This window comes from Arachis hypogaea, chromosome 17 (assembly GCF_003086295.3).
Source record: "Arachis hypogaea cultivar Tifrunner chromosome 17, arahy.Tifrunner.gnm2.J5K5, whole genome shotgun sequence".
Lineage (NCBI taxonomy): Eukaryota > Viridiplantae > Streptophyta > Magnoliopsida > Fabales > Fabaceae > Arachis > Arachis hypogaea.
Window position 1 is genome coordinate 30,934,845 of NC_092052.1, and position 27,652 is coordinate 30,962,496.

The window sequence follows — 27,652 nt, forward strand, 5'->3', positions numbered from 1 at the left end:
ACCATAACACTTAGATATATGTTTTTGGGTCCTTGCTTCAGCTTTCAACTTTCCAATCCTCTAAATTAGACTAATCCTCACTTGTTCATTATCATTTGCAGTAGTATTTGCTCTTCCTTTATGTTCTTCTTCTTCTACATTATCATCCCAGAAAAAAATATACCATTTTTTACCACTAGTCTATATGAAGCAGATTTAGGAGTTATGAACATAAAAAAAATTAACAACCATTTTTAAACAAAAACTTACATTATAATTAGGATAACCATAAAAAGGCTTTTTTGGACTGGTATCTATTCCAAATTACTAAAGCATAGAGCGACAGCCACACCCACAAAGATCTGGCACTCGTGAATTTTTACTCCGACTTGGAGTCCTCGTTGTTGATCAAATAGAGCTCGCTAGACCCCGACCCACACATTCAATTATGATTCTGCAACGTTGCTTTTAGTTTTAAACAAAGAGCCCAAAGAAGAAGAACAATGACAAAATGCTACTAAACTTAGTGTTAAAAATATAAAAAGGAATCACATTGGGTCAAATAGTTTCAATTGCCAACTCAGCTAATCGTTACACACTCCAGTGTGGCCTGTCACTGTCCGCAGCAAACTTAAATGGCTAAAAATGAGGTAAAGGACCAACTAAGTGCGTACATTTTTTACAATTTTAGTGAGAGACTCAATCGGTATAATTAATAAATTAAGAATTAAATCAATGCAATTTGTGGATCTCAATGACCACTTTAAAATTTAACTCTAATTTCATTATTTATGTAGCATTTATATATACAAATATTAATATAATTAAATAAATAGGAGGATTACCCGTTGGACTGCTGAAAAATCAAAAATAACAAAATTTTAGCATTTTAAAGATATTTTATTAATTAGTTTGTGGATGGCATTTTTTGTTATGAATAAATTTTGTTAATATTGACAAAAAAGTTATTTTAAAAAGTATTTTATTAATAAATTTTTTTTAGAAAAATAATTTATATATATTAATATCAATAATACTCAGAAGATATTAACAAATTAATCCAAATTTATTTTATTTAGTATTTATTAATCGATTCAAATAAAATAAATTTAAATTGTTTGGAATGATTTTGTATGGTTTTTCTAGCATTATATATTTGTGAGCATATATTAGTCTTAGACAACTTCGAAAAAAATATAATATTTTCGGTAAGATAACTTATCAGTATGTTAATCCTCTAGAACCAAATTACTTTTACTCCCTCGATCGTGAGATCATAATTTAACTCAATTCTAAAATTATTACTAGTCAATGAAAGCATCCCAGATGTAGGTGCGGAAAGGGAAATTAGTCAATAAATAAAGTTGTATAATGCTTTGTAATCTCGTGAGATCTTAACTTCATAACTTGGTACATATCAAAATGTGATTGTACCATTGACATCAAAATCAAAATCATAATATTTTATGAGATACAGACATTCATAAACCAGTTCATTATTTTATGGTTAAGTAGGTATGTATATGAATCATTTGTGATTTTGATATGGTTTTCCAAATCAATCTCTACCACTTTTGAATATGAGGATCCAAAAGCAGGTGATGATTTAGTTATTTAAATTACAAAGGTGATGAAACAGTGTATACTATACACCAAAAGAGACAAACTGTATAAAATTAGAGACAGTTCTCATGGATGTGCTTCAGCTATGGCCAAATTAAATTAAATTAATTAAAAAGTCACGCTATTTCGTTTACACTAAAAAATTAGTTATTAAATTAATTATTTATATAAAATACACATTAAAATATAAAATATATATTAAAAATAAATTAAATAATATAATATTATTTATATAAAAATATTTCGTAATTAAATTTTAGTGTGTATATAATATTTTTGTTAATTAAATTTTGTCATTTTAAAAAAATAGAAAAATGGATCCAAATAAAAACCTCAAAAGTCTCACCAGGTGGATTTTGTGTCTCATTAGACTCCAATTATATGACTCAGACTTCATATTCCGTGGGACCTTTCTCCATGTGAAATCTACACATACATCTAATTTCTCTGAAGGAATCTTCTTGTTAGCGACGGAGGGAAAAAAATGAAAAAAAAAGGAAATGCATCTGTGAAAGATTAGTTAGAACATTTTATTCTTATAGATTTTGGTACAATTTGTCTTCATGAATTGGTTTGGATTGCGTAATATCTACGTACTTTAATTTTATCAAATTAGTAAATCAACTTTGCTAACACCCTTTCCAAAGTTTCCATATCTCAAAAATTGCTTGTGCAATTTGAAGTCATGAGTAGTGTTAATATAGAATTCATCTTTCCTAACATTTGCGATTCCAATCCTGGTAAAAGCTCATTTGATTGTATGATATGGTTAGATTTGATATAGTACTTGTTTGGATGCTATTAAATCGATAAGAAAATATTTTTTAATAAAAAATAAATTTTTTTAATGTATTTAGTAAATTTTTAATAGTAAAAATAAAAATATTAAAAAAATAAAAAATATATTTTTAAAAAATTATAATTTATATATTTGTTAAAAAAAATTTTGTAAAAAAAATGTTTTTCACATAATAAATAAATAATTTTTTTTATTTTACTTAAAAATAATTAATATATAAAAAAAATCTTTTACATGAAATATTTAAATATAAAATCTCTTTTATTTTTGTAAAAGATCTTTTAAAAAAATTATTAAAAAAAATATTTTTCAAAAATGACATCCAATCAAAGCATATACACATATATGTATAGCTACAATTACAAGCAAACGTTTCTTATTATAAAGTTAATTTATTTTCTTAAAAATGTTTTAGGACTATATATATTTAGAATAAAAAACAGTACAGTACTACAGTGCATACCCATTTCAAGGTTTATGGAACAGAATAGTCTATCAAATATAAATTTAAATCAAGAAATTAAATAACCTAATATAAATTGTATTATTCAATGTTAGTCCATACTACATTATTGCTTTTCGTTCGTTCATTCATGTCTTTTTTTCCTCTTTATTTGAATTCGTGGGTTTTGTTTTCTAATATAAAATATTAAATTCAATTTATTATTTAAACTGACTATAATAATTAATTGATATATGTATAAATACACCGATATTCTTATAAAATAGCGGGTAATTCTGAAAGGAAAATTATAAATAATATAAATAAATTGAAGAATGAGGATAATTAAACATATTTCCCAAGCATTTTATACAAAGAACGAACATTGATACAATAGTAATAATATATCGTGCATACATTAAAAAAAAGTCGATATATCATTAACATATTGTTATGGTTTCATTTGAAACCTTCTTCCATATTCCGGCAAACTGCAAAAATTCACATAACCGATGTTACTTACAGAAAAAAAAAAACTCTTACTTTTTTTATATATCTTTATTTTTTTCACCATATGATAAGTTGATAATTTATGAAATGCAGCATGCATTAGGATTTTCATCACTGAAGAGTTGAGGGGGTGGAAGTCGTTCAATGACATAGAGTGGTGGATATTGATAATAGTACATCATTCTCTTCATTCCCAAATCCTCTTCCATGCTATAGTTATAAACCACTTGCATATTGTTATTCTCTTCTTTCTTCCCTTCTTCGCCACCCTTTTCTTCTTTGTTCTCACCACCCTCTTCTTTCTTCTCTTCTTCTTGTGCTTTCTCCTCTTCTTTCTTCTCCTCTTCCTTCTTTCCGTCTTCGGCGGCTTCTTTGTTCTCTTCTTTCTTTTCAGGTTCCGGCTCCGGCTCCGGCTCTGGCGGTGGAACTATTTTGGCTTGCTTTTTGGTGCGTCTATAAACGTAGTCTACTAGCTTGTTTGCGTCCATTGTTCCGGTAACAACAACTTTTCCGCTATTAAATTCAGTTACCGCGGTTTGAACCCCTACATTAATTAATTTCACATTAATTAAATACATTCACAACAAATTCTTGAACTTTATTTGTTATTTAATTAATCCTAATAACAAATTATTGGCCTAATTATTCTAATTAGAGCCTCTATCTAACATTGGGCAAGGGTCGTATCATTATCAAGCACTACTAGACTAACTGTAAAGCAATTTGAATTTGAAGCATGATATATACATACAAGTATAACTTAAATTATTATTCATGTATAAAGTATTGATTATTAATTATTAATAATTAGTTACGTGTCAACCATGTTCATGAAAAGTAAGTGGCAGAAAGAAACTCAAAGTTAGGTGAATAGCATGGCCTGAATGAATTTTAAAGTGTGTGTGTGTTTTTTTTTCAGATTATAATTTGCAAATAAAGAATTAAGTGTCTTTTCATGCATTTTCATAACTTTTAGTTGACAAAACAAAACTTGGCCATCACATGCACACCTTTTTATCTGCATTTTTTTTGAATATTTTCTTTTATTTTTTTATTCTCTTTTTTGAGGTGCAAATCTGACGCAGGACATAGAATAATGGGACCTAAGTCACATCAGCACCAACCAAATTCACATCAAATGGTGACTTGGCAACTTGTATGGAACACACCTAACTGTTTTTTCACTCTTCCTTTTGTGGGATCTTGCTATGTAATTTTCCTTAACTTAGTCAAAAATTATATAATAAAAAGCATATTGCTAAAGTAGCTATCAATTCATTTCAGTTTTTTTATTTTTATCAATTACATCCAAAAAATAATTTATCCATGATGCATATTGGAATCTATAGAGAGAAATGATACCTCTCATTTGGAGTATCTTCTTCTTGAGTTGCTCAGCACAAGCCTCACAATGCATGTTTACATTAAGTTCCACAGTTACTGGCCCACTAACCTGAACACACCAACAATAATTTCTATTATCAATTAATAATTTGATTTAGTTAAGCACTACTTGACCAATAGGCCTATGCTGATAGAAAAAAATAAATAAATCATTATATTTTCTTTTGAAGAATAACAAAAATTGAATTCTAAACTTTTCGATCATAAACATTTTAATTTTATGTCGTGATATCAGTTTTCTCAAAAACTTAAACTAGTACCAGAATACATATATAGTTATAGTTATATCTTTAATACACGATAATTTTTTATTCATTTATTTATTTTTGTTTTTATTAGCAGTACATAACAATTATAACAATATATGCCTCGGACAAAAATTACAAAAAGGAAAAAACTATTAAAAAAATGACACAAAAAAGTTAGGAGCTGAAAATGACAAGAAGTCTTAAAATCTAAAATATTTTGAGAAAGGAGGAAAAAAAGAAAACAAATTAAGAAATTATATACCTGAGAATTAACAACTTCAGGTATAGGTTCTCCTTCTGCTGCAGGCAAAGGAGAAATAACAGTGGCCCTTCTTTTTGTTTTCTTTGTAATAATGTTACATATTGCTTGAGGCTCCACTATTCCCTTTATTGTCACTTCATTTTTAGCCATGTCAATTACCACTTCTTCAACTCCTATTAATTATAAATTGTTGCAACAAATTAAACAAAATGAGTGAATTGAACATGCATGACATTTGAAACAAAACAAAAAAAATTAATTAATTAATTAATTAAATTAAGACCTCTAATTTTCATGATATATCTGTGAATTTTCTTGGCACATCCAACACAATGCAGGTCCACAAAAAGCACACATGGTGCTGGTGGTTTAGGTGGTGCTTCTTCTTCTTTTTCTTCTTCCTTCTTCTTCTCTTCTACCTCTGCTCCTGCTTCTCCCTTTTCCTCTTCTTTCTTCTTCTCTTCTTCTTTTGGTTTTTCTTCTTCTTTCTTCTCCTCTGCTTTAACCTCTGCCTCTGCCTCTGCCTTAGCTTGTTCCTATAATAATAATAATGATAATAAAATTAATTGATCAAATCAAACAGAATTTACCAAAATAAGATTAAAATTATATACAATTATTAAGACTAATGTAGACCCTTTTCTAATAAAACATGTTACTAAGAAATTAAATAAGGCTTACCTGTTTTGCTTCTTCACCCATTTGGTCTATGAATATTGGAGAATGAAGAAATGACAATTTTGAATTTGAGATACAAAAAGAAGAAGAGGGTGTTACAAGGAAGGAGTAGAGAGAGTATATTATGATGATAGAAAATTAGTGGTTGCTTGAATATTAGTTAGCATTCATTCATATAAAAGGTGATGGATGATGAACTGAGTGAGTGATTCCCTTATCACATGCAGTGCCACTAACTGCTACAACAAAAAGGGATCTCTTAAGATTGTTTAATATTTCTTTTTCAGAAATTCTATTTTCTCAATGTTTAGAACTTCAAGGGGGTGGGGGGGGGGGGGGGGGTAGAAGGGGTGAACTAGTGTTATAGGGCTTTCACATTTATAGAACAAAAATAAAGAGGTTGGGGCTTGATTAATGAGGAAGAGAGAGAAAGAGGAACAAAGATTGAGAAAATTATTAGGTATTTTTAAAAAGATTTAATATCTTTATGTAATAATATATCTCAATAAGTTAATACTTTTGTTTAAAACTTTTTTTCCTTAAAGTAAAAAGCTGATTTTTTAAAATTTATATTTATCCCTTACTTTGTGACTGATTGTTAATTAAAGAAAAGTTTAATCTTTAACAAAATTGAGAAATTAATTATAAAATAAAATTTCAATATTTTAAACAGATTTACAAGTATTATATTTGATAAGAATATAAAATTAATTAAATTTTCTTATAATGAAAATATTTTTTCCATTTATATCTTTGAAAATTTTAAAAATATATTTTTCAATAAAAAATCTGCTTTTTTTCATTATTAGCAGAATTGTTTGCAGGTATCATTATTATTATTATTAAATAAATAATAGTCTTTCAATTAAGAGGACATTTTGGGAAAAAATTTTCTAAGGAGAGGTTTGAAAAAAAATGAGGATAGTGCCATAATGCACCGACGGACTGATAGATTTTAGAGGACACAATGACAAGAGATGGTGAAGTGTCATTCTGTCTGACATGCATGATACATGGCATATGTATGTGTTAACTGTATGGACCTTATATTTGATCAATTCATTAGTACTTATTATTGGCGTTTAATTTTTATTTAAGTTATTGTTTAATTATTTTGTTAATTTTATAATTTTATTAAATTTTTATATTTTTTATTTTTAATTAGGTCTTTACGTTGCTTTTAACTTTATAATTAAATCTTTTTTAATATAAAAAATATTAGAGTTAACTGAATATTTTTCGCAAATTAAAGGTATTTATAATTAAAAATTTAATAAATCTTTGACTGCATATATTTTGAGAAAAATATTCGGTTAATTTTAACGTTTTTGATATAAAAAGAACTTAATTATAAAATTGAAAGTAGTATAAAGACCCAATTAAAAAAAATAGAGAGATCTAATTAAAAATTTAATAAAATTATAAGAACTAATAAAATAATTAAACTTTAATTTATTTTTTATAATAATTTTTAAATATTTAAAATTTATTAAATTTTATATTTTTAAATTAAATATTAATTATTTAACTTTTTTGTATAATTAGATATTAAATTTTAGACATTATAACAAATACCTTTATATTTTAGGACAACCTGGACCTCCCCACCTAAGTTTTTTCATCGTTGTTTCACTCCCTTCTCTATCTTGCCTATTGTGTATCTACGCAATTTGCAAGAATTCTGAGTCAGATCATCCAATTAAGTAACATGGGTTGGTTAAGGTGGTTTGATGTTTAACTTTTCTCTTATCAAATAATTTGAAGTTACATTTTGAAGTGTAATTGTGATTATGATTGTAATTTTATGATTATATTGTTGCCACTATCTTAATATGTATTTTGAGTATTGAATTTAATTTGTTTTGTATTTACAATTTGAATTTGAATTTGTTACACAATTCGTTTAATTTTGGCATGTTGTTGTTCTAGTGATCAAAGTATATAAATTGAAAATACATTACAATTATGACCAAATTTTGATATTAATAATATTAACTAAATTTATAATAATAAGATTCTTGAAATTTGACTTATAAATTATTAACAACTCATATTTAAGTAAAACGTATTGCATTTTTTATTAATTAAATAAATTTTAGTTCTTTATTTATTATATTTTTATATCAATATTTTATATTTAATTTTAGAATTTAAATTTTTTTTTATTTTTATCTTTAATAACAAGTAAATTTTTAAAAAATGTTGTATTTCTTACTTTTTCTAGGGCATATCAGTAATTGCAGTGACTAAACCATTAATCATGATATTTCTTGTTAAAGAAAGAAAAAGAGATTCCTGAAACAACTATATATTTTTTACTCTTAGGCCTTAATATCTCTTTTTAATCTACATCTGTAGCTACAGAATTAGTTACTACTATAATAACAAGATGACAGTGCACAATATACATAAGCTAAAATAATTAACCATGTACCATAAGATTCTCTGTACCTGTGTGTGAAACATAAATTAAATTCTTTGAAGGTTCGTTAGACTAAATCTTAAATTGGAATTTGGTACACGAAGTTTATATATGTTGCAGTAGCTATATTAATAGTGGTGACATAAGATTCTGACTTCTGAGGTATACGGCGAAGAAGAGAATTAACTAGTGTTTCCTTTAAGGGATGGGTTTTCATTAATTTAATGTTATTGGGAATCTTTGCATCTTAAAATGCATAACTGTACTGCAACCATCTCAGTATACTATTAGCTTAAATTTTGATATTTAATTTGAAAAGTTCACCTATTTAAAACTCTTCTTTTTTCCTGCTGATTAGTCATTAGATAAATTAAGATAATTAATATTCTTTTATTTTTTAAGATTTAAATTAATATTTACCAACTTTTTTTACACAAAAAATATTGATCCCGAATATTAATCTAATTATTATTTCCTTCTTTAATTATCAGGGCATGTATAAAATAAAATATAAAAAATGTTATGAATATATTAAAAATCAGTTGTTAAATTAATTATTATATATTTATATATAAATATATATTATTTAATTTATTTTTAATATATATTTTATATTTTAAAATTATTTTATATTAGTAACTAATTTAATAATTTTTTTTAAAGAAATAAAGAGCTCAACGTTTGAAGTAGAGCATACAACTGACAATTACAAAGCATAATCAATAAAATCAAAACAATTCTTATGTCATTTCCGGTATAATCATCAATAACATGAATTAATTACCACACCACTTTTTAGCATAATAAAATAATAGAGTAACACAATCTACCACATCTATTATATTATTTTTAAAAATGATATTATTTTTACATAACCAAATATTTTATATAATTAAAAAAAATTTAATTAACTAATATTTACGCAACTTTTTTTTCAAAGACATACTTCATCAACTCTTAAAGTGATTTTTTAACATACTTGAGATAGTTCGCATAACATGTTGATAAATATTAATTTTAAGATGAAAAATTATCTCAAAATTCTTCGCTAGGTAGTACTAGCTTGTAAGTTCCAAAGTTCAAACTAAGATGCTTATATCAAAGAAACTAAGAAAGGTGTCATTATTAGGAGTTTCTAATACTAAATTAAAAATTTAAAATATTTTAGTGTGCCTCTGATATTATACATGATATAAAGTAAGATATTCTTTAATTGGTAAAATTAACTATCCCAATAATGTTTTATCAAGTTTATTTAATAAGTTATATAATAATAAGATTATATAGACACCAAAATTCAGTCATAAATCAATTATTTATATTTCTGGATATATATAAATTTTACAAATAATATAGTCAAACATAATTTACACTTATAATTAAAAAATAAGACTTAAGAAAGGTGAAATGTATATTTTCGGTGTTAACTATAATATAAGGTATAATAATCTATTTATAAGTATTAAATAATTATAAAATTTAGTGGCGGTTAAGTTTTTATATTGAGTAAATATCGTTCTTATCCCTAACGTTTGGGGGTAAGTCTCAAAGTTGTTCCTAACGTTTCAATCGTCCTATTTAAGTCCTTAACGTTTCAAAAGTGGCTCAATGTTGTCCTGCCGTTAGGGATCCATTAACAGAATTGACGACGGGACAAAATTGAGACGATTTTGAAACGTTAGGGACTTAAATAGAACGAAAATATTGGAGACAAAAATGATACATAGAAATAAATTTTAATTTTATCTTTTAATAATATCAATTTTTTACTGTATATAATATTCAATTATTTTTTAATCACATCTAAGTAAATTACACTTAATCACATTACTTTCATTCTAAATAATTTTTTATTTTTTTATATTAATTTATAACTTTAAGTGTAAAATTATAAAAAAATTAAATTTATTTAGAATAAAAGTAATGTGATTAAGTGTAATTTACTTAGATGTGATTAAAAAATAATTGAATACTATGTACAGTAAAAAATTGATATTATTGAAGGATAAAACTAAAATTTATTTCTATGTATCGTTTTTATCCTCAAAGTTTTCATCCTATTTAAGTCCCTAACGTTTCAAACTCGTCTCAATTTTGTTCCATCGTCAATTCTGTTAACGGATCCCTAATGGCATGCAGGACAACATTGAGTCAATTTTGAAAGGTTAGGGACTTAAATAGGACGATTGAAACGTTAGCGACAATTTTAGAACTTACCCCAAACGTTGGGGACAAAAATGATACTTTATTCTTTTATATTTATAAAAAATATTAGATATGCTATAGTAAAAAAATGATTATCTCGATAATTGATTATTTTGTTGACAAATTAATAAACATAATACGAATAATTATATAGAAATAGGTAGTTAATTTTTTATATTCATATTTTATGTTATAATATACCATTCAATATGCTTATATTTTATAAAATGTAAGGAATGAACAACAAACTCCCTTACAAAATAGAATCATAATACTAAACCTTCTTCAAAAGAAATTATATATATATAAAAGAACAAGTGATACTGAATACATTATCACATTATCTCATAGAGATCTGAGTACTTCATTCTCTAAGTTTTATATATGAATTAAATGTTAAAGGTATGTGCTTGTGGAACTAATAAATTGCCCACATATTTCAATCACTGAATTTATTTGTTAAATAATACTTTCCTATAAGTTAGTTATCCATGAATTTGACAATACGCACAGAAACATATAGTACGTTGAATATACCAATCAAATAATTAAGCCAGGTGTCATGAATTTGATCACTATATTGTGATTTTCCTAACTGATTAAGCGTTTGGTTTCTACACGAATTAGAGCTTAGGCAACGCATTTCTCATTTTCATGAAATGTGATTGGGATGCATGAAACGTGGGGATCATACAAATCTGATCTCTTTAATTTAACATTTTGCGTGTGAAAACTTGCTAATCAAACAAATTAAAGTTGATCACCACGTGGGATGTTTGTGATATCTCTAGTTTCTATGACCCAAAAAAAAATGCTTAATCTGTTATGCATCATTTTCGTTTTGCTTGCATAAGATTGGAAAATGTTTTCTTTTCTTTTCTTTTTTCTTCCTTATGATTTTACCATTATATACCATCTTCCCCAAATAAGATGTAGTTAATTAATTAGTACAATTAATGCTATGATCTATTAAGCAAAATTTGGTGACAACTTGTATTAAGACACTCTTATGGCTTAAATTTGAAGTGTATATATATAGTAGATGGTTTATTGTATTATTTAAATTATAAGTTTTTACTATTTAATTATTATATATATATATATATATATATATATATATATATATATATATATATATATATTAGGAGTAGAATTCATTTATACCTGGTGTAAGTCAAGACTTACACTGTAGACTAACCTTTTATGCGCAATAAATTTCATCAATAATTCAACCATTGGATCATATATGTCATATTATCACGATAATTAATCTTATCAAATTTCATAAAATTTGGACATCAATGATATGTAATTTAATCATCGAGACATATTTTTTTATTTTTTTAAAAAATTAAGTATTTTTTTTGTTTTTAAAATTTTGGATGAAAATTAAAATCATTCTCAAGATTTTTTTTATCAATTTCATTTTAAGATTAAAAATTATTTTAAAATTATCATTTTTATACAAAATATTAATTCTAGAAAGAATTTACCTCTAATAAAATATCATCTTCTACTCAACACGCTATTCACTCTCTTTTCTTGTTTTTTCTCCATTGGTAGAATCAGAACCTCACTCAACATCTTCATCACCACAACAAATATTCTTTTTCTCTCTTTCTCTCTCTATTAACCACCCTATTATTATCTGTTCATCTCTCATCCATCTCTCTCTTTCTCTTTCTCCCCATTAACCACCCTATGATGTGCATCATTTGTTCATTTCGATCATCCACTACTACATTATAGACATTTAATAATATTTACCTCTTAACATTTATTAAAATGTTAGTAATTATAACAAAATTACATCTTAAGTAACATTTATGCTAAAATGTTACTAAATACATTTATTTTTTTTAAAAAATATTACCTATTCCTAATTATTTATTCACATCTACAGGAACAAGCAAACCTTCTTGGTCACAAAATCAAAATCTCTCACTCCTCACATCCAAATTGTACTCACACTGCGATCTAATCACTTATTCCTTCGCGTGTTTGCTTTGATCTCGCTGGATTTCAATCCCAATCTCGCTCTTGCTCGATCTCGATCTCGCTCTCACTCTCGCTTGATTCTCGATCTCGCTCTCGCTCGATTCTCGATTCTTGATCTGGCTCTCGCTCTCGCTCGATCTTGATCCTGGATGGAGCCAGCAAGTTCGACTTCACCGTGCAGAATGACGGTGATCAAGTCACGTTCAAGACCAAGATTGTTACTGCCAAGATCACTGCACGCTCATTGACAAGACCCGCTCGTGATCTACACCGTTGATAAGGTTCTGCTTTTCAGGGAGCTTTTCAAGGCCCTGGCTCCGTCTCCTTCGCCTGCGCCTGCACCGGAGCCAGCCGCCGCAGACACTCTTGCATCCCCGAAGAAAGAGGGAAAGAAGAAGAAGCAGAAGGCAGCCGACGCGCCGGCAGATGAGGAATCAGCGCCTGCGAATTCGCCCAGTGATGCCGCCGATGACAGCGCTGACGACGGTAACAGCAGTGTTAGGTTTGACGGCGTCAAGTACGGTAACATCATCTTCGTGGTTATGGCTTTGTACTTTAGATTTTCGTTGCTGTAAACTGTGAGTTCTGTAATACAAAAACAAAAAAGAAAAAGAAAAAGTTTCTTAAATTATATGTGTTGCTTTAATATTTTTCTTACAAGAAAAAGAGAATTTTTAGCCATTTTTTGTTATAGTTAGGAAATAAAGGGAATTTGAAATGCTGTTTCCTTTATTACTGTATTTTTATTTGGTGTCTTTTGTAGTGTGTGTATTTTTAGCTGATTATTATCATTGTAGTTTTTTATTTGTCTTGTGATCATGCTGCTAAAATGTTGAAAGTTTCTATTAGCAATAGCAATGAATTAGATCATGAGATTTTTTTTATATCTATTTTGGGTTCATATAGCTCATCTGCTAGATATTCAGAAGCATGTGAACTTATTGAATACTTGAGAGGATAAAATGATCACTGAAGCACTCATCGTTATATTTTGCAAGGCTAAAAAGCTTGATGCAGCCTTGGAGGAGTACAGAAGAAAAGGAGGAATCAGTTTCTATCACTCATCACTTATTTTCCATTACTACAGTTGATTTTTAGGAACTTAAATTCCCTATGTTTAGCACTATGGAATTCAGACAAATTTTAGTTATCGACTTCATCATTTCACTTCGAAACCAGAATAGTGCATTAGCAGTTAAAGGACAGTAAAACCAATTGATTACTGTATGTATGTTTAATTGAAGGTTGTTTGTGGATTGATTTTAAAGTTGAATATTTGTTGTCATTTAGAAGTGGTACTACTAGAGAATGTGGAGCTAATACTTGAAGCATTTGATTATCTCCAGCTTCCATTTACACTAAAGCAAGGTGCAGTGATCTTATTCTTCCATATACATTTTAATGATTTTTTTCGTTTTACTATTATTCCGTACTATTTTTTCCCCTTGATACATTGGTTGATTAGAAATTTTATATATCAAGTCACATATTCACACTAGACCTTTTTATTATCCACACATTATTAGTGTAAAGAATATGGTCTCTTCAAAGAACTTCCCTTTCACATGTTGAGAGATTAGAAATTAACTTCTCCCGGGCATTTTTCATACTCTCAATTCCCTTTATTTTTAGGTTTTGCTGGGGATATGGTGCCGAAAAATCCAGCCTCGTTTTGCCGGAATGATCCTGCTTGACAGTCTTCATCTACTTGGTACATTGCTTATATAATATTCAAATTTCAGTTAAGTACTTAAATTCCGACATCTGTGGAGGAATATTTTTGAGAACATTATCAAACACTCGTGTGACTTTTCTGTTGCTTTTTTCTTCTGTGCTGCTAGTTTTTTCCCCTCTAAAATGATTATACATAGTTATAATTATGCTTATTTAACTTATTTGTTATTTATTTGAATGATTCCAGCTTGTGTTCTTATCTTCGGCCACCGTATATGGTTGGCCAAAGGAGGTTTCATGTACAGAAGAGTTCCCTCAATCAACAATGAATCCATATGGTCTAACTAAGGTATGACTTGCAGAGTAAACGATTTTGATATGGATCCCTTGGATTTGATATTTGTTTGTGAATCCCATTACTCAAGATTTGATCAAATCTAGATTTCAATTCTACTCTGCCATATGGAATTTAAGTAGCTGTGGCATTCAATACTTGATTTTTATATGTGATAGTCATTTAGATTTTAGATTAAGACTAGAAGTTTTTCGCTTGCTAGTTGACAGTATGATTAGTAACTAACAGCTTAATTTAAGAAAATTGCTGCATGTAATTAGATATATGTGTAAAACATAATTTATTAATTTATCTATTTTATTTTTATTAAATAATAAAATATTTTTTCTTATAATACCTCAGGTGCTAATGAAACTATTTTAGTGAAATTTAACTGTCTCAATTCTCGAGTGATTGCGCCAAAAATTCGAGTTTCTTTTGGATTTTCCTCTTGATTAATGACAACCGCGGCATTATCATCATACTATATGTTTATTTTCAAAATCTAACTTGAAAGTTTTTTTACTATAACTGTTTTGAGTTCAAAATGCCTTAAGATTGACGGTTCATTTTTTCTGATGCGTGATGTAAGGATGTCTTGTTCGTTCTAGCTATGATGATTAACAGTTCAAGCTTTAGCATGTGTTTTTATTCTTTTCATTGTTTGCTACAGTTGCAGGAGTCAAGCAAGTACCAGTACCATGAGGAACTTTGGGATTCTCCTTTCAGCTATGTCTTACCCAGCTGTCTCAAGCCAACTGCTAAATATAAAGGTTCCTGATGCTTATTACACTTATTACACTTGTATAGAGGAGATGGAAGCTCATTTGAAAGCTCAGTGAGTGATCCACAATTTTAGACTGTTATGGACTTTGCCATCATAATGTATTTTTATAATTGTCAATTCACTACTAGTTTGTCTTATGTTACCTTTCTTGTAGTTTTCTATCTCCTTCTTTACTGTCATTGATCAAAGAAACAAACATAGGAGTTTATTTGCTAGTATATATATTTGGAAGCTAGACATGTGTGACTGTTTGAGTAATAAGAAAGGTCCCATTTCCATTTCTTGCGTCATTCTCCACTTGAATATATACATAAGCCGCTAGTTATTCTACTCTCTGGTCTTCACTGAAGTTGAAATTGCTACAATAAGTTACTGGTAAAATTCAGTGTTCAATCTCCACTTAAATACTTGATCCTCTCAATTCTATAGAGAATTCTTACAATTCTATAGAGAATTCTTACATGACTTAATAAAATCTGCTGTGATTTTCTATAAATAACTGTAGAGGATGTTTTTGTTTCTCACAGAGTGGAACATGTTGATAAAATTTTGCGGTCAGCATGTCTATCTAGCTACTTATACATCTGAACTTTACTAACTGTCTAGTCCCACATCAATTTACATTTTATTTGGTTTGCACTTCATGATTTTTTACTAGTGCAGCTTTAACTTGCTTTTCATCTTTATCTTCAGAGATGGGAAGCCCTACCAGGCGAACCTCCACCTATAGATGATACAGAAGTAGATGATTGGAGAATTTTAAGTATGAGTATATATATTGGCATTTTGTGGGTTTTGGTGTTATCGTTATCTAAAAAGTGAGCTTTGATAGGATTTTGAATGAGTTTTTATTGCTTTTTTGTTTGATGTGCATCAGATGAACTTGGTTGACTGGTTTAAGGGAATGGTAATAAGTCGTCACAGCGATGAGCTAGTCAAGTAGATAAATACATTTTTTTAGGATTAGTATAAGGACTAAGTTTTTTATGTACATAGTATCATTTTTTCTTTTCTTTTTTTATATGGAAGTTTATAGAGTTTAAGTGCTATAAGTATTTTATTTGCATCACAAAGCAAATTTGTACAATGATTATTGATCAATAAAAGAGGCTATAAAAATTTTATTTTGTGAATTTGTGAATTTAATGAAATATTTCATGTTGTAATAATTAATTTTAGTATATTTATATTATGTATAATATAAAATAAAAAATAAAAAATAGTATAATATAACTAAAAAAAATATTACTAAAGATCTTTTGTAACATTTTTTAAGTGTTACAAAAAATATCTATGGTAACATTTTTTGAAGTGTTACAAAAAATATCTTTGGTAACATTTTTCTAAGTGATACATAAAATATCTATTGTAACATTTTTTAAGTGTTACAAAAAATATCTATGGTAACATTTTTCTAAGTGTTACAAAATATATCTATTGTAACATTTCTTTAAGTGTTATTAAAAAATATTTATTGTAACATTTCTCATAATATTACTATAGAACATCTATTGTAATATTTTTACTAAATGTTATTAAATCTTTAGAAAAATATTAGTAAAACTTTTTAGTAACATAGGGTATATTTAACATTTATTAAAATGTTACTAATATACATAGCTAACATTGTAATATGATTTAGTAATATTTTTTAAATGTTAGTAAAAATCATTTATGTAGTAGAATCAATATCATCACCACTATACACAATTTTTTCTTTTTATTATCACCACCATCATCACCCCACCAACTATCCTCAATTCTTTTCACCTAAACTTCACCACCTAACACAAAGCCACAATTTGCAAATCCTAATTAAAAGAATACATAAATCTAAAAAAAATAAAAAAAAAAGAAACTTCTCAATCTCATAACCTTCTTCTTGGCGGAGGGGGACCTTTTTGTGAGGATAGAGAATAGTGTGGTGTACCATACGGGATTGAGAGGAGAGGAAAGAATGACGTGGCGTACCTTTTTTAGAAGTGCTTTCAATCTGCCGTGAAGCCCTCTTTGACACTGTTGCATCTCCAGCCAGAACGAACATCACATCACCTTTGTCGTCGACGTCTTACTCCTCCACCGCATTATCCGCAGTGTTGTCACCATTTGTAGCGGCTCCTCCAATGGCAGCAATAACTGCCTCTAGATCAAGCTCGTGAAGAAGCTTCTCATAAATGAAATCTCTTTGTTTTGTGGATCTTTAATTTGTATGTGAGATTCAATTTTTGTTTTGGTAGTAATTGTGAAGGGTGAATGGTGATGGTGATGAGCAGAAGATGAGTGGGTGTTTAGTGATAAAGGTGGATGGAATAATCTGAAAGAGAGTATTTTTTTTATTAGAAATATTTTAGTCAAAAAATTAATATTTTAATAAAAAATTATCATTTTAAAAATAACTAAAATATTAGAAACGATTTTAAAATAAAAAAATATTAGAGATGATTTTAGTTTTAACTATAAATTTTGAAGAGGAAAACAATACTTAACTCTTATTAAAACTATATATCTATTTATAATAGTATAGTTATTAAAACCAAACTGAATTGACTGGTTTGGCCGAAAACATAGTAAACTAATTCTTTAAAAATTAATTCCCAAAAAAAATTGAAAAAGATTTGAACACTAAATCCTAATGTTTAGCCAATTCGGTTTATATTTCAAATCAGACCTACAAATAATTCGATCAAGAATTGGTTAATTAGAATTTTAGTAACATAAAATATTATTTTTATTATTTTAAATTTTTAATAATAAATAGGTTTAATTATTCTGTTCCCTATAGTTTCGCAAAATTTTCAATTAGGTCCCTACACTTTTTTCTTTCAATTGGGTCCCTGCACCTATTTTTTTTCAATTAGGTCCCTAGTGACGGTAAATGTTACAAAAAACGTTAAGAATGAGTGATTTGACCATTATAACCCTCACTTATCCCTTACAAATGAAGGAGACTCAGTAGGGTTCTGAGTTCTAAGTCTCTTCTTTTTGCCTCTTCCTCAAACTTCTGCTCCTCTGTTTGCAACCCTTACCCTTACTATGTCAATACTCATAGATCAGAGTCAATTATCTTCAGGAGTCTGTAGTTCTAGAACCCTCATCAAGAAGAGACATCTTTATTTTTGTGGTGAGGCAGTTGCTGTGATGTCTTCTTCGGCAGTAGCAAGCCATGGAAGAAGGTATGTTGGTTGTGGGAGAATGCCAAAATGCAAGTTCTTCGAGTGGATTGATGATGAAGAAGATGAGAAGAGCGGATGGTTGAAGCAAAAGGAAAGGAGGGTTCGGTGCTTTTGTGGAGACACTCTGATTCTTCGTAGTTCAAATACATCAAAAAATCTAAACAGAAGATTCATTTCTTGCCCTAATAGGAGATACAAGTTTTTTGAGTGGGTTGATGGGAAAGAAAAAAAAGATATCTGGAGAAGATGGAGTGAACAGTTCATAGCAAGTACTTGGAAGGGTTAGAGAATTGGAGGTACAAGAAAGGAAGATAGACAGATTAAATGTGGATCTAGAGAGATTAATTGCAGAGGTTGGAGAAGTAGATGTCTGGGTAGGAAGGTTATGTGCTGAGCTGAGTTCAGTGGAGGAGCAATTTGCTAAGATGGAAGATAGTATGAAAAATCAATGCAAGATGCTAATTATGCTGGGCTTGATATTAGGTGTTTTGATTGTTGCAGTGTTATATGTAAAGATGTAGAAAGCATGGCTGTTATGATAATGTAATAGTCTATATAAGACAATAGTGTACTGTTTATGTTGGGTGCAATGAAGTTATATGAAATGTTTAATTTTTGTAAATGAAAGTTGTTCCGTTGCTATTTAATATGCATACAAGTATGATACTGAGAAAAAAATAGGTAAAACAAAAGATGCATTGAATTATAATAGATACCATTATTTTTTACATTATATAATGTAGGACACCTAGATAGCCACAAAATAAATGTGACACCCACTCATAACAGTTTTCTACCCACATAACAAAAGTGGTCCACAACACATAATAACAGTGGTCCAAACCATAAAGAAACCAGAGTCACAGGTGAACACAAATCCTACATAACACAACAGATATAAAAAAGAAACCCTAAACTCTCTTCAGCCTCAATCAAGTGTAAGGTCAACATGTTCAGGTGGCTGATTTGTTGCCTTCCTAACTCCAATCTTGAGTCTTCCACTTCTTCTCACACCAAAGATTTTGGTCTTGGGCAAAGGTTGAGATGCTGGTGCAGTGGGCAGTGATGCAGGTGTAGGCAAAGTGGTGGACAGTGATGCTGGTGTGGGTAAGGTGGTAGGCAGTGATGGTGGTGCAGGGGTATTTGTAGGCTGTGAGGGTGGGACAGGGGTGTGTGGTGGCTGGGATGGGGGTGCAGGGGTGTGTGGTGGCTGGGATGTGGGTGCAAGGGTGTTTAAAGGCCTTGATGCTGGTGCAGTCATGGGTGCAGCCCTCCCTCTACCCCTTCTTCTGGCCATTCCTACTGCTGCTCTTCCTCTGCCTCTCCCTTTAACCATCCTGGATCTAGCAGTTGCAGCAGCTGCAGATCCATTTGCTTCAACAGCAGCAGCAGGTTCATTAGCAGCAGAGTCAACTCCTCCAGTTCCAATTGCAGCATCAGATCCTTGTGTGCCTTCAGGAGCTACAAAATGAAATAGCAGTTAATAATAGTTCCTCAACAATATGAACAAAATAACTTGGCAAACAATACCTGTCACTATAGGGTTTGGACAGAGTCTCCTATTGTGTCCGTATTGGCCACAATTACTGTAGGTAACAGAAGTTCCAGTTCTTCTATATTTTTTTTTGTGTTCTGTTTTCATCGGGTTCCTTATCCTAACCATCCTTGGCCTTCCTGGTTTAACTCTGAAAATTGGAGGGATGATGGTATCGCATTGTATCTTTGGCCACATATTTTCTCCATTGATTGGTGATATTGACTGCCCATATGTAGCAAGGTATGCTGCCTTGCTGTAATAGTTACTACAATAATCTTCCGGGTTGTCACCCTTCTCAAAGATAGCATAGCAAGCATGGGGACACGGCATACCACACAAACCCCAGAACCTACAACTACACCTTCCAGCCATCAAATCGGCCACAAACCTTTCCATGATCATCCTATTCTTATGGTGGACTTCAAATTTCAGGTCTCCTGCCCATTTAGCTTGCCACTCCATAGCTCTAACCGCGATGATATCTAACCGTTTCTTGGGTTTTGGAAAAAGTGTGCCCTCATACCTCTCTTCCTTCTTCTTTTTCTCTGCAAACCTTGTCATCAAATAGCACCTAATTCATTCAAACATAGTCAGAATTGGCTTGTCTCTTGTCTCTAGGATTCTTCCATTGAATGCCTTCGAGATGTTGTTCATCAGCATGTCACTCTTGGCCAGAAATATAAAGTGACTCTTTGTCCACAATTTTGGATCCAAAGCAAACAACTTGTCATAACAGTCTCTGTTGACCTCCTTTAGTTGATTCATCCTTCTTTCCCATTCTTCCACATAGGTAGCTTTGGCAATAGACAGAATTAGGTCCCTTAGTACAGTACCACCCCCATATGCTTTTTTACAGTTAGCATATAAATGCCTCAAACAAAGCCTATGCTCCATTGTTGGCAATGCCTCTTGAAAGATTTGCATCAGCCCCTGTTTTATTGATTCAGTCCAGAACACAATATACCCATGTAACAGATTAATATAGCATCTAAACATAGTCAGGTAAATGTTCACTAACATATCAAATTTTGAAGATTAATGTTCAAAAGCTTAGCCATTGCATCTAAACATAGCATCACTAACATAGCAAATTTATGTTCACAAGCTTAGGCATTGCATATATGATGATATAAATTTCAGATTTATATCTACAAACTTATCAAGTGCATATATGATCATATACATATCGGATTAATATTCACAAGCCTCCAGTTGCATATATCATCATAAACATAGGAGACTTATATTCACAAACTCATATTAGTTGCATATGTCATCATATACATAGCAGATTTATATTCAAATCAAATTAGTTGCAAAAAATTAAAGTGATACCTTTTGTTGGTCACTCATAAAAACCCACTTTTTTGATTCTCCAATGTCATTTAACAGCATCTCCAAGAACCACCCCCAACTATCCTTAGTATCTGCCTCTACTGCAGCTACGGCTATCGAAAAGTAATTATCATTTGGATCTCTGCCAACAGCAACTAGCAGCTGCTGTCCATGGTCGCCCTTCAAGTGACATCTATCCATGCCAATAATAGGTCTACAACCCACCAAGAAGCTTTTCTCTGGCAACCCATCATCATCAGCACTGTCTTCACCTTCCTCTGGCACATAATCAGCATCAGTTGAAGTGATCTTAATCCCCTTACTTTCTCTGGCTCCATCGACAACATATACCTCGCAATGTTTGCTGGAATTTGACACCAGTGACCTAGCCATTCTCATCGCATCCCCATCGGACTTCAACTCTCTAAGACCTGACTTCAAATCCATCCCAGGTTCCTTGTACCAGACCCTAGCGAAACCCTTATACCCTAGTTGCTTTAGCTGACTGACAATCTCTTGCAATGACCATTCATCAACCTCAAAATATAAATCCTCCACAACCATTCCTCCTAAATACTCTAATCGTTGTCCACTGTCAAAAAATTTGCCACCATGATGGATTTCGATACTGAAATCTAAATCACCCATAACTGCATACCAAAAAAAAATAATGCTATAAATCCCTCTTAAAACAGTTTCAGAAACAAAAGGAAGCTCTAATAAACAGAATGACAAACTTTCCCAGGAGAAAAGAACAAAAACTCTTCAACGAGTAAAACGTTGAGCGTTGTCTTACCTAGAGGTAGAAGCAACGCCTACGACGACGGCAATGATACCGGAGACGCTAAACCCTCCAGCAATATTCTGGTGGAGTTGATCTCTGCAGCTGAGGGAGTTGGGAAGCAATGAATGTGAACGGATTTCTTCTCTAAGTTTGGGAGAAGAGACCGAACAGTTTTTAAGTCTGGGAGGGTAAAATGGTATTTCAGAAAAATATGAGTGAAAGAGTGATAAACCCCGATTTTGTGGTTTATCTTGTGCTTATTTTGGGGGATTTTATCAACATTTCTCGCACTTATTCACAAGAAATGCATGGTTTTGTGTTCACTTCCCAATATTGCTCCATGATGGAAAACATGCTTATTTTGCCTTAAAATTGCCATATTTTAATCCTCTTCTATTGCCATTCGATGCCGTGATGTATTTGTTGAGTAATTTCAGAAATTATAGGATAGGAATGACTTAGAAGAGAGGGATAAAGCATGTACAAAAAGGGGGGAACATGAGGAATTGAGATCTTGGGAAAAGCAGCATCGGCGCGCTTGCGCACTCCACGCGCACGCGTGGAAGGGATTGGCTGGAAGCGGCGCGCAAGGAGGGACGCTTCCGCGCAGATCAGGAAATTTATATCTATGCACGCACGCACGCATGGCACGCACGCGTGGAAAGCTGCACGTGACCTTATTAAAGGAAATCGTGCATGGAGATTTTTGAGGCTCATTAGGCCCAATTTCAAGCTGTTTCTGCATGGAAAAATACCCAAGGATGCTGGGGGGAAAGAGAGATCACTCATTTTTACACTAGGACATAATTTTTAGCTAGTTTTTGGTTCTTTTGTTATTCTAGAGGGAGAAACCCTTGTTCCTCTCTAGATCTAGTTTTAATTTGATCTTCCCTTGTTGATTTGTGACTTGGATCTTGTTAATTACTAGTTTTAATTGTTCAATTTGAATTCCTTGTTACAATTTGCTTATATCTTATGATAGTTTATGAATTCTTGTCAATTATCATTTTATACCCATTTCATGAATGTTGTGAATCTTGACTTGTTGATGTTACATTGATGATTTCTATGTTTAGCTTTGTTGTTTGGATGATCATATGTTGATAATTGTTAGTGGGTACTTGTAGAATTCAATTTAATTGCCATTTTGAACATGTCTTTTGTTAATGCTTACCAAGTATTTGATGAATTGTTTACTTTGATTATGGAGTAGTCTTTTTCACTCTTGGCCTAGGTCAAGGAAATTGGGTAAACTTGAGTCATTGGGTCTAATAGATTTGATGATTTGGGAGTCCTAGGTGGTCAATTTGATACTCATTGACGCCAACCCACTACTAATCTAATTAGTAGGTAGGTTGGGACTTATGGGTTGATGTGATCAGGGCCATTTGACGTACTTCAAGTCTAGGGGTAGATATCACGTACTTAAGACTTTGAGAGTAGACTTAATGAGCTTGGTTCCTTATAATTGTCAAGATATAGTTGTTAGACAAGGATGGTGACCCTAATTCCCAAGCCTGGCCAAGAGTTGCTTTTATTATTCATATTTGAAAATCAACTTTCTCAACCAATTGCTTTAGTTGTAGTTTCTTTTTTGGGTTATAATAGAATTAAGTGGAATGTTGTTTATTCATTGAAAGCACTCATGTTTTGCTTAGTTAATTGAATTAGTCGTTGCATTTTAAGATTACTTGCTTGTTAAGATTCCCATTTATTTTCATGCTCATAACTCACAACCCCGGATTTCTAACTAATGTCGAAGCACATATTTGCCCATTCCTTGTGAGACGACCCGAGGTTTGAATACTTCGGTTATTTCTATTGGGGTTGAACTTGTGACAACCAAATTCCTCTTCTAAATTTGACCCCCGAGGATTGTTGTTGGTAGAGCTATACTTGCAACGCGGTTTTATTAAAGAGAATCTTTACCAATACACCCTTGGGATCGTGTCAAATTTTTGGCGCCGTTGCTGGGGAATGGTTGCAACGTATGCCTTGATATTGGTTATGTGAATATGTGAATATTATAGATATTTTACTTCTTTCGATACTTAGCTATAGTTTAGATTTCTTTTACATTTGTGCTATGACTTTCAAGTTTGATGACTCGGTCTCAACCGAATTCTAGCTTAGCCAATTTTGATCCCGAGATCGAAAAAACTTTGTTACACACTCGGCAAGCTAGACGGCGGTTGGACTATACACCTAGTACTTCGGCCTCTCTTGTGGAAAACACCGAATCACTAGGCGTTACTGAGAGTGACTTGGATTCTGTTACTTCTTCTGTTGGCACTACTAATACATCTTTGCATCCTATAGGTGAGCCACACATGGTGGAGCCACGCCGGATCACTTTGCATGAGCAAGGAGCTCTGGATATCATACTTCAACCGTTACAAGCAAGGTATCCTAACCTTGATCCGAACTTTGAGTTGAAGAGTAGCTTGATAAATTTACTTCCTAAGTATCATGGGCTGCCGGGTCAAGACCCCATCCGACATTTGAAGGATTTTCAAGTTGCTTGTTCTACGGCTCGAAGACATGGAGCCGATGAGGTAGCTATCATGGTTTTTGCCTTCCCTTTCTCTCTTGAAGCGCAAGCAAAAACATGGTTCTATTCGCTACCGGATGAGATTGTGACTAATTGAGATTTCTTGAGGAGAGAGTTTCTTGATAAGTTCTTCCCACCGGAGAAGACCGACTACATCTGGAAGGAGATTTCGGGCATAATGCAAAGAGACCAAGAGTGTTTGTAAGAGTATTGGTCTCGGTTCAAGAGGCTATTGGAGTCATGTCCACACCACGGAATGACCACTCACTTGCTCATTAGCTACTTCACTGGAGGTCTTTGTGCGGAAGATAGAAGATTGCTCACCGCTTCTAGTGGTGGTTCCCTTTCGAAAAACAAGACGGAGAGAGAAGCTTGGAATTTGATAAAGGACGTTGCCGAATCTACACAACACACAAGAGTGAGGAGTAATCCCCTTAAGGGTGTGGTAGAACCATCCCTTTCCGAATCAATTCTAACCAAGGCACTTGGGGATATGACCACCATCCTTACACAAATACAAAAGGATCAAAAGGAATACTACTCCATCCAAGCCGTTCAAGCCCCACCTCCAGTTGCTCAACTTGAAGGCCCTCCTAGAATTTGTGGTTTGTGCTCTAGCACCACACATTACACCGACCAATGCCATCAAATCCAAGAGGAACATGCTCTTGTGGTAGCCAATGTGAATTACAACAACCGTCCACCCTAACCTTCTCAAGGTCAAAACAATTACCATCAAGGTGGTAATCAATATCAAGGGTGGAGAGATAATGCACAAGGAAGCAATCAAAACCAAAGGTGGAACAACTCTTCTTCTTATCACAACAACAACCAATCTTCATTCCAATACCACCACAACAACATCAACTACCAAGCCAACCAAAGCCACTCCAACCAAAACCAAAACAACTACACCAGGTACCAAGCACCACACCATAGACAACAAAATCAAAACCAAACTCCTTCATCTTCCAACAATCAAGTTGATGAGCTTAGAGCCGCTATGGAAAAATGAGATGAGAGCAACAAGGCTCAATTTGAGGCCTTGAATGCTCAATTGGCAAACCTCACTAACATGCTTTCAAAGATGAACATGTCAACCCAGCTACCAAACCTCAATAATAACACCAACCAACCCTCAAGTTCTTCTAACCTTCCATCCCAATCCCAACCAAACCCAAAGAGCGGTCTCAACGCCATCACCCTAAGGTCTGGGACTACGTTAGAGGAGATACCTCCAAAGGTCATGGGAGAAATTCATGAGGAAGAGGTAGTCGTTGAAGCTCCACATGAAGAAGAGGTGGTAGATAAAAGGCATGAGAAAGAAGGAGTAAACCTCAAGGAACCCAAGAGAAAAGCCATAGTGGATGAGTCAATTCCTATTCCATTTCCTTCCATGGTGAAGAAAGCAAAGAAGACATCGGAATTTGATTTGAACATGCTTCAAGTGTTCAAAAAGGTTGAGGTAACTATACCACTCCTTGATGCTATTCAACAAATTCTAAAGTATGCAAAATTTTTGAAAGACTTGTCTACACACAAGGATAGGATAGGAGAATTGGAGACATTATCCTTGGGTAGTTCAATTTCTTCCTTGATGGAACCTATTCCAAGAAAATGTGATGACCCTGGGCCATGCTTAGTGTCTTGTTGTATTGGTGGATACACTTTTCATGATTGTATGTGTGACTTGGGAGCCTGTGTTAGCATCATGCCGCTTTCTATCTACGTGCGGTTGAATTTAGCTCCATTGAAGAAGTCGGCGGCGAGGTTTGCCTTAGTCGATAAAAGTGTGATCACAGTGATGGGGATAGCGGAAGATGTACTTGTGGCAATTAAGGATTTGGTTTTTCCGGTCGATTTTTACATCCTTGAAATGCCTCCACCAGAAAATAGAAGCTCATCCTCCGTTCTACTTGGTAGACCCTTCCTCAAAACCTCCAAATTTAAGTTAGATGCCTTCACCGGTGTATATTCCTTTGGGGTTGGAGATAAGACTATCAAGTTCAATTTAGAGGAAGCCATGAAACATCCTCCTGAAGAACATTCCATGCTCCGATGTGATGTAATTGATGAAGTGGTAGCGGAAGTGCAAGAAGAGGATCATGACAAGTTGTGCTACCCCGTTGTTGAGGAGAAGGATGACCAAGAGGATGAACAAGAAGAATTTGTCAAGAATGAGTCCCATGAGCTTGATGAAAAGGAACCTCATCTTGAGATAAAAAGTGAACTGAAGCCCCTTCCATCTCATCTGAAGTATGCTTTCTTAGAGGATAACCAAAGGTTTTCGGTCATTATTGCTAGTGAGCTCTCAAGTGAAGAAGAGGGAAAGCTCCTAGATGTTCTAAGAAAGTACAAGAAAGCAATAGGATGGAGCCTAGTGGATATTGTGGGAATTGACCCCCGCAAGTGCATGCATAGGATCTTTCTCCAAGATGGAGCCAAGCCGGTTAGGCAACCGCAAAGGAGGCTCAACCCAACCATTCTTGATGTAGTAAAGAAAGAGGTCACCTGATTACTGGATGCGGATATCATATACCCAATTTCTGACAGTGAGTGGGTGAGCCCGGTTCAAGTTGTTCCCAAGAAGTCGGGCATCACAACGGTCAAGAAGGACGACGGTGAATTGGTCACTAAAAGAGTACAAAATGCGTGGCGAGTATGTATTGACTACAGAAGATTGAACGCCGCCACACGAAAAGACCATTACCCCTTACCCTTCATCGATCAGATGCTAGATCGCTTGGCAGGTAAATCTCACTACTGTTTTCTTGATGGATTTACTGGCTACTTTCAGATACATATTGCTCCTGAAGATCAGGAGAAGACCACGTTTACTTGTTCGTTTGGCACCTTTGCCTATAAAAGGATGTCATTTGGACTATGTAACGCACCCGCTACCTTTCA

At 32.2% G+C, this 27,652-nt stretch overlaps 1 protein-coding gene across 1 annotated transcript; it reads right to left on the minus strand.

The window, feature by feature from the left end:
* Window positions 1-3,185: 3,185 nt before the first annotated feature.
* On the minus strand, window positions 3,186-6,384 carry LOC112765582 (heavy metal-associated isoprenylated plant protein 9). Its single transcript, XM_025811476.2, has 5 exons — window positions 5,949-6,384; window positions 5,551-5,803; window positions 5,268-5,440; window positions 4,716-4,806; window positions 3,186-3,897 (listed from the first exon to the last, which is right to left on the minus strand). Exons 1-5 carry the CDS (start codon window positions 5,967-5,969, stop codon window positions 3,434-3,436), a joined length of 1,002 nt encoding a protein of 333 aa, XP_025667261.1. The 5' UTR covers window positions 5,970-6,384; the 3' UTR covers window positions 3,186-3,433.
* Window positions 6,385-27,652: the final 21,268 nt, after the last annotated feature.

What these genes read in the sequence shown, in the direction of transcription:
- LOC112765582 (XM_025811476.2), bottom strand. Translation starts at nt 5,969, where the DNA reads ATGGGTGAAGAAGCAAAACAG. An exon ending in CTGAAGTTGTTAATTCTCAG is followed by an intron (nt 4,807 to 5,267) that starts GTATATAATTTC and finishes TGGTGTGTTCAG; the next exon opens with GTTAGTGGGCCAGTAACTGT. An exon ending in GAAGATACTCCAAATGAGAG is followed by an intron (nt 3,898 to 4,715) that starts GTATCATTTCTC and finishes TAATTAATGTAG; the next exon opens with GGGTTCAAACCGCGGTAACT.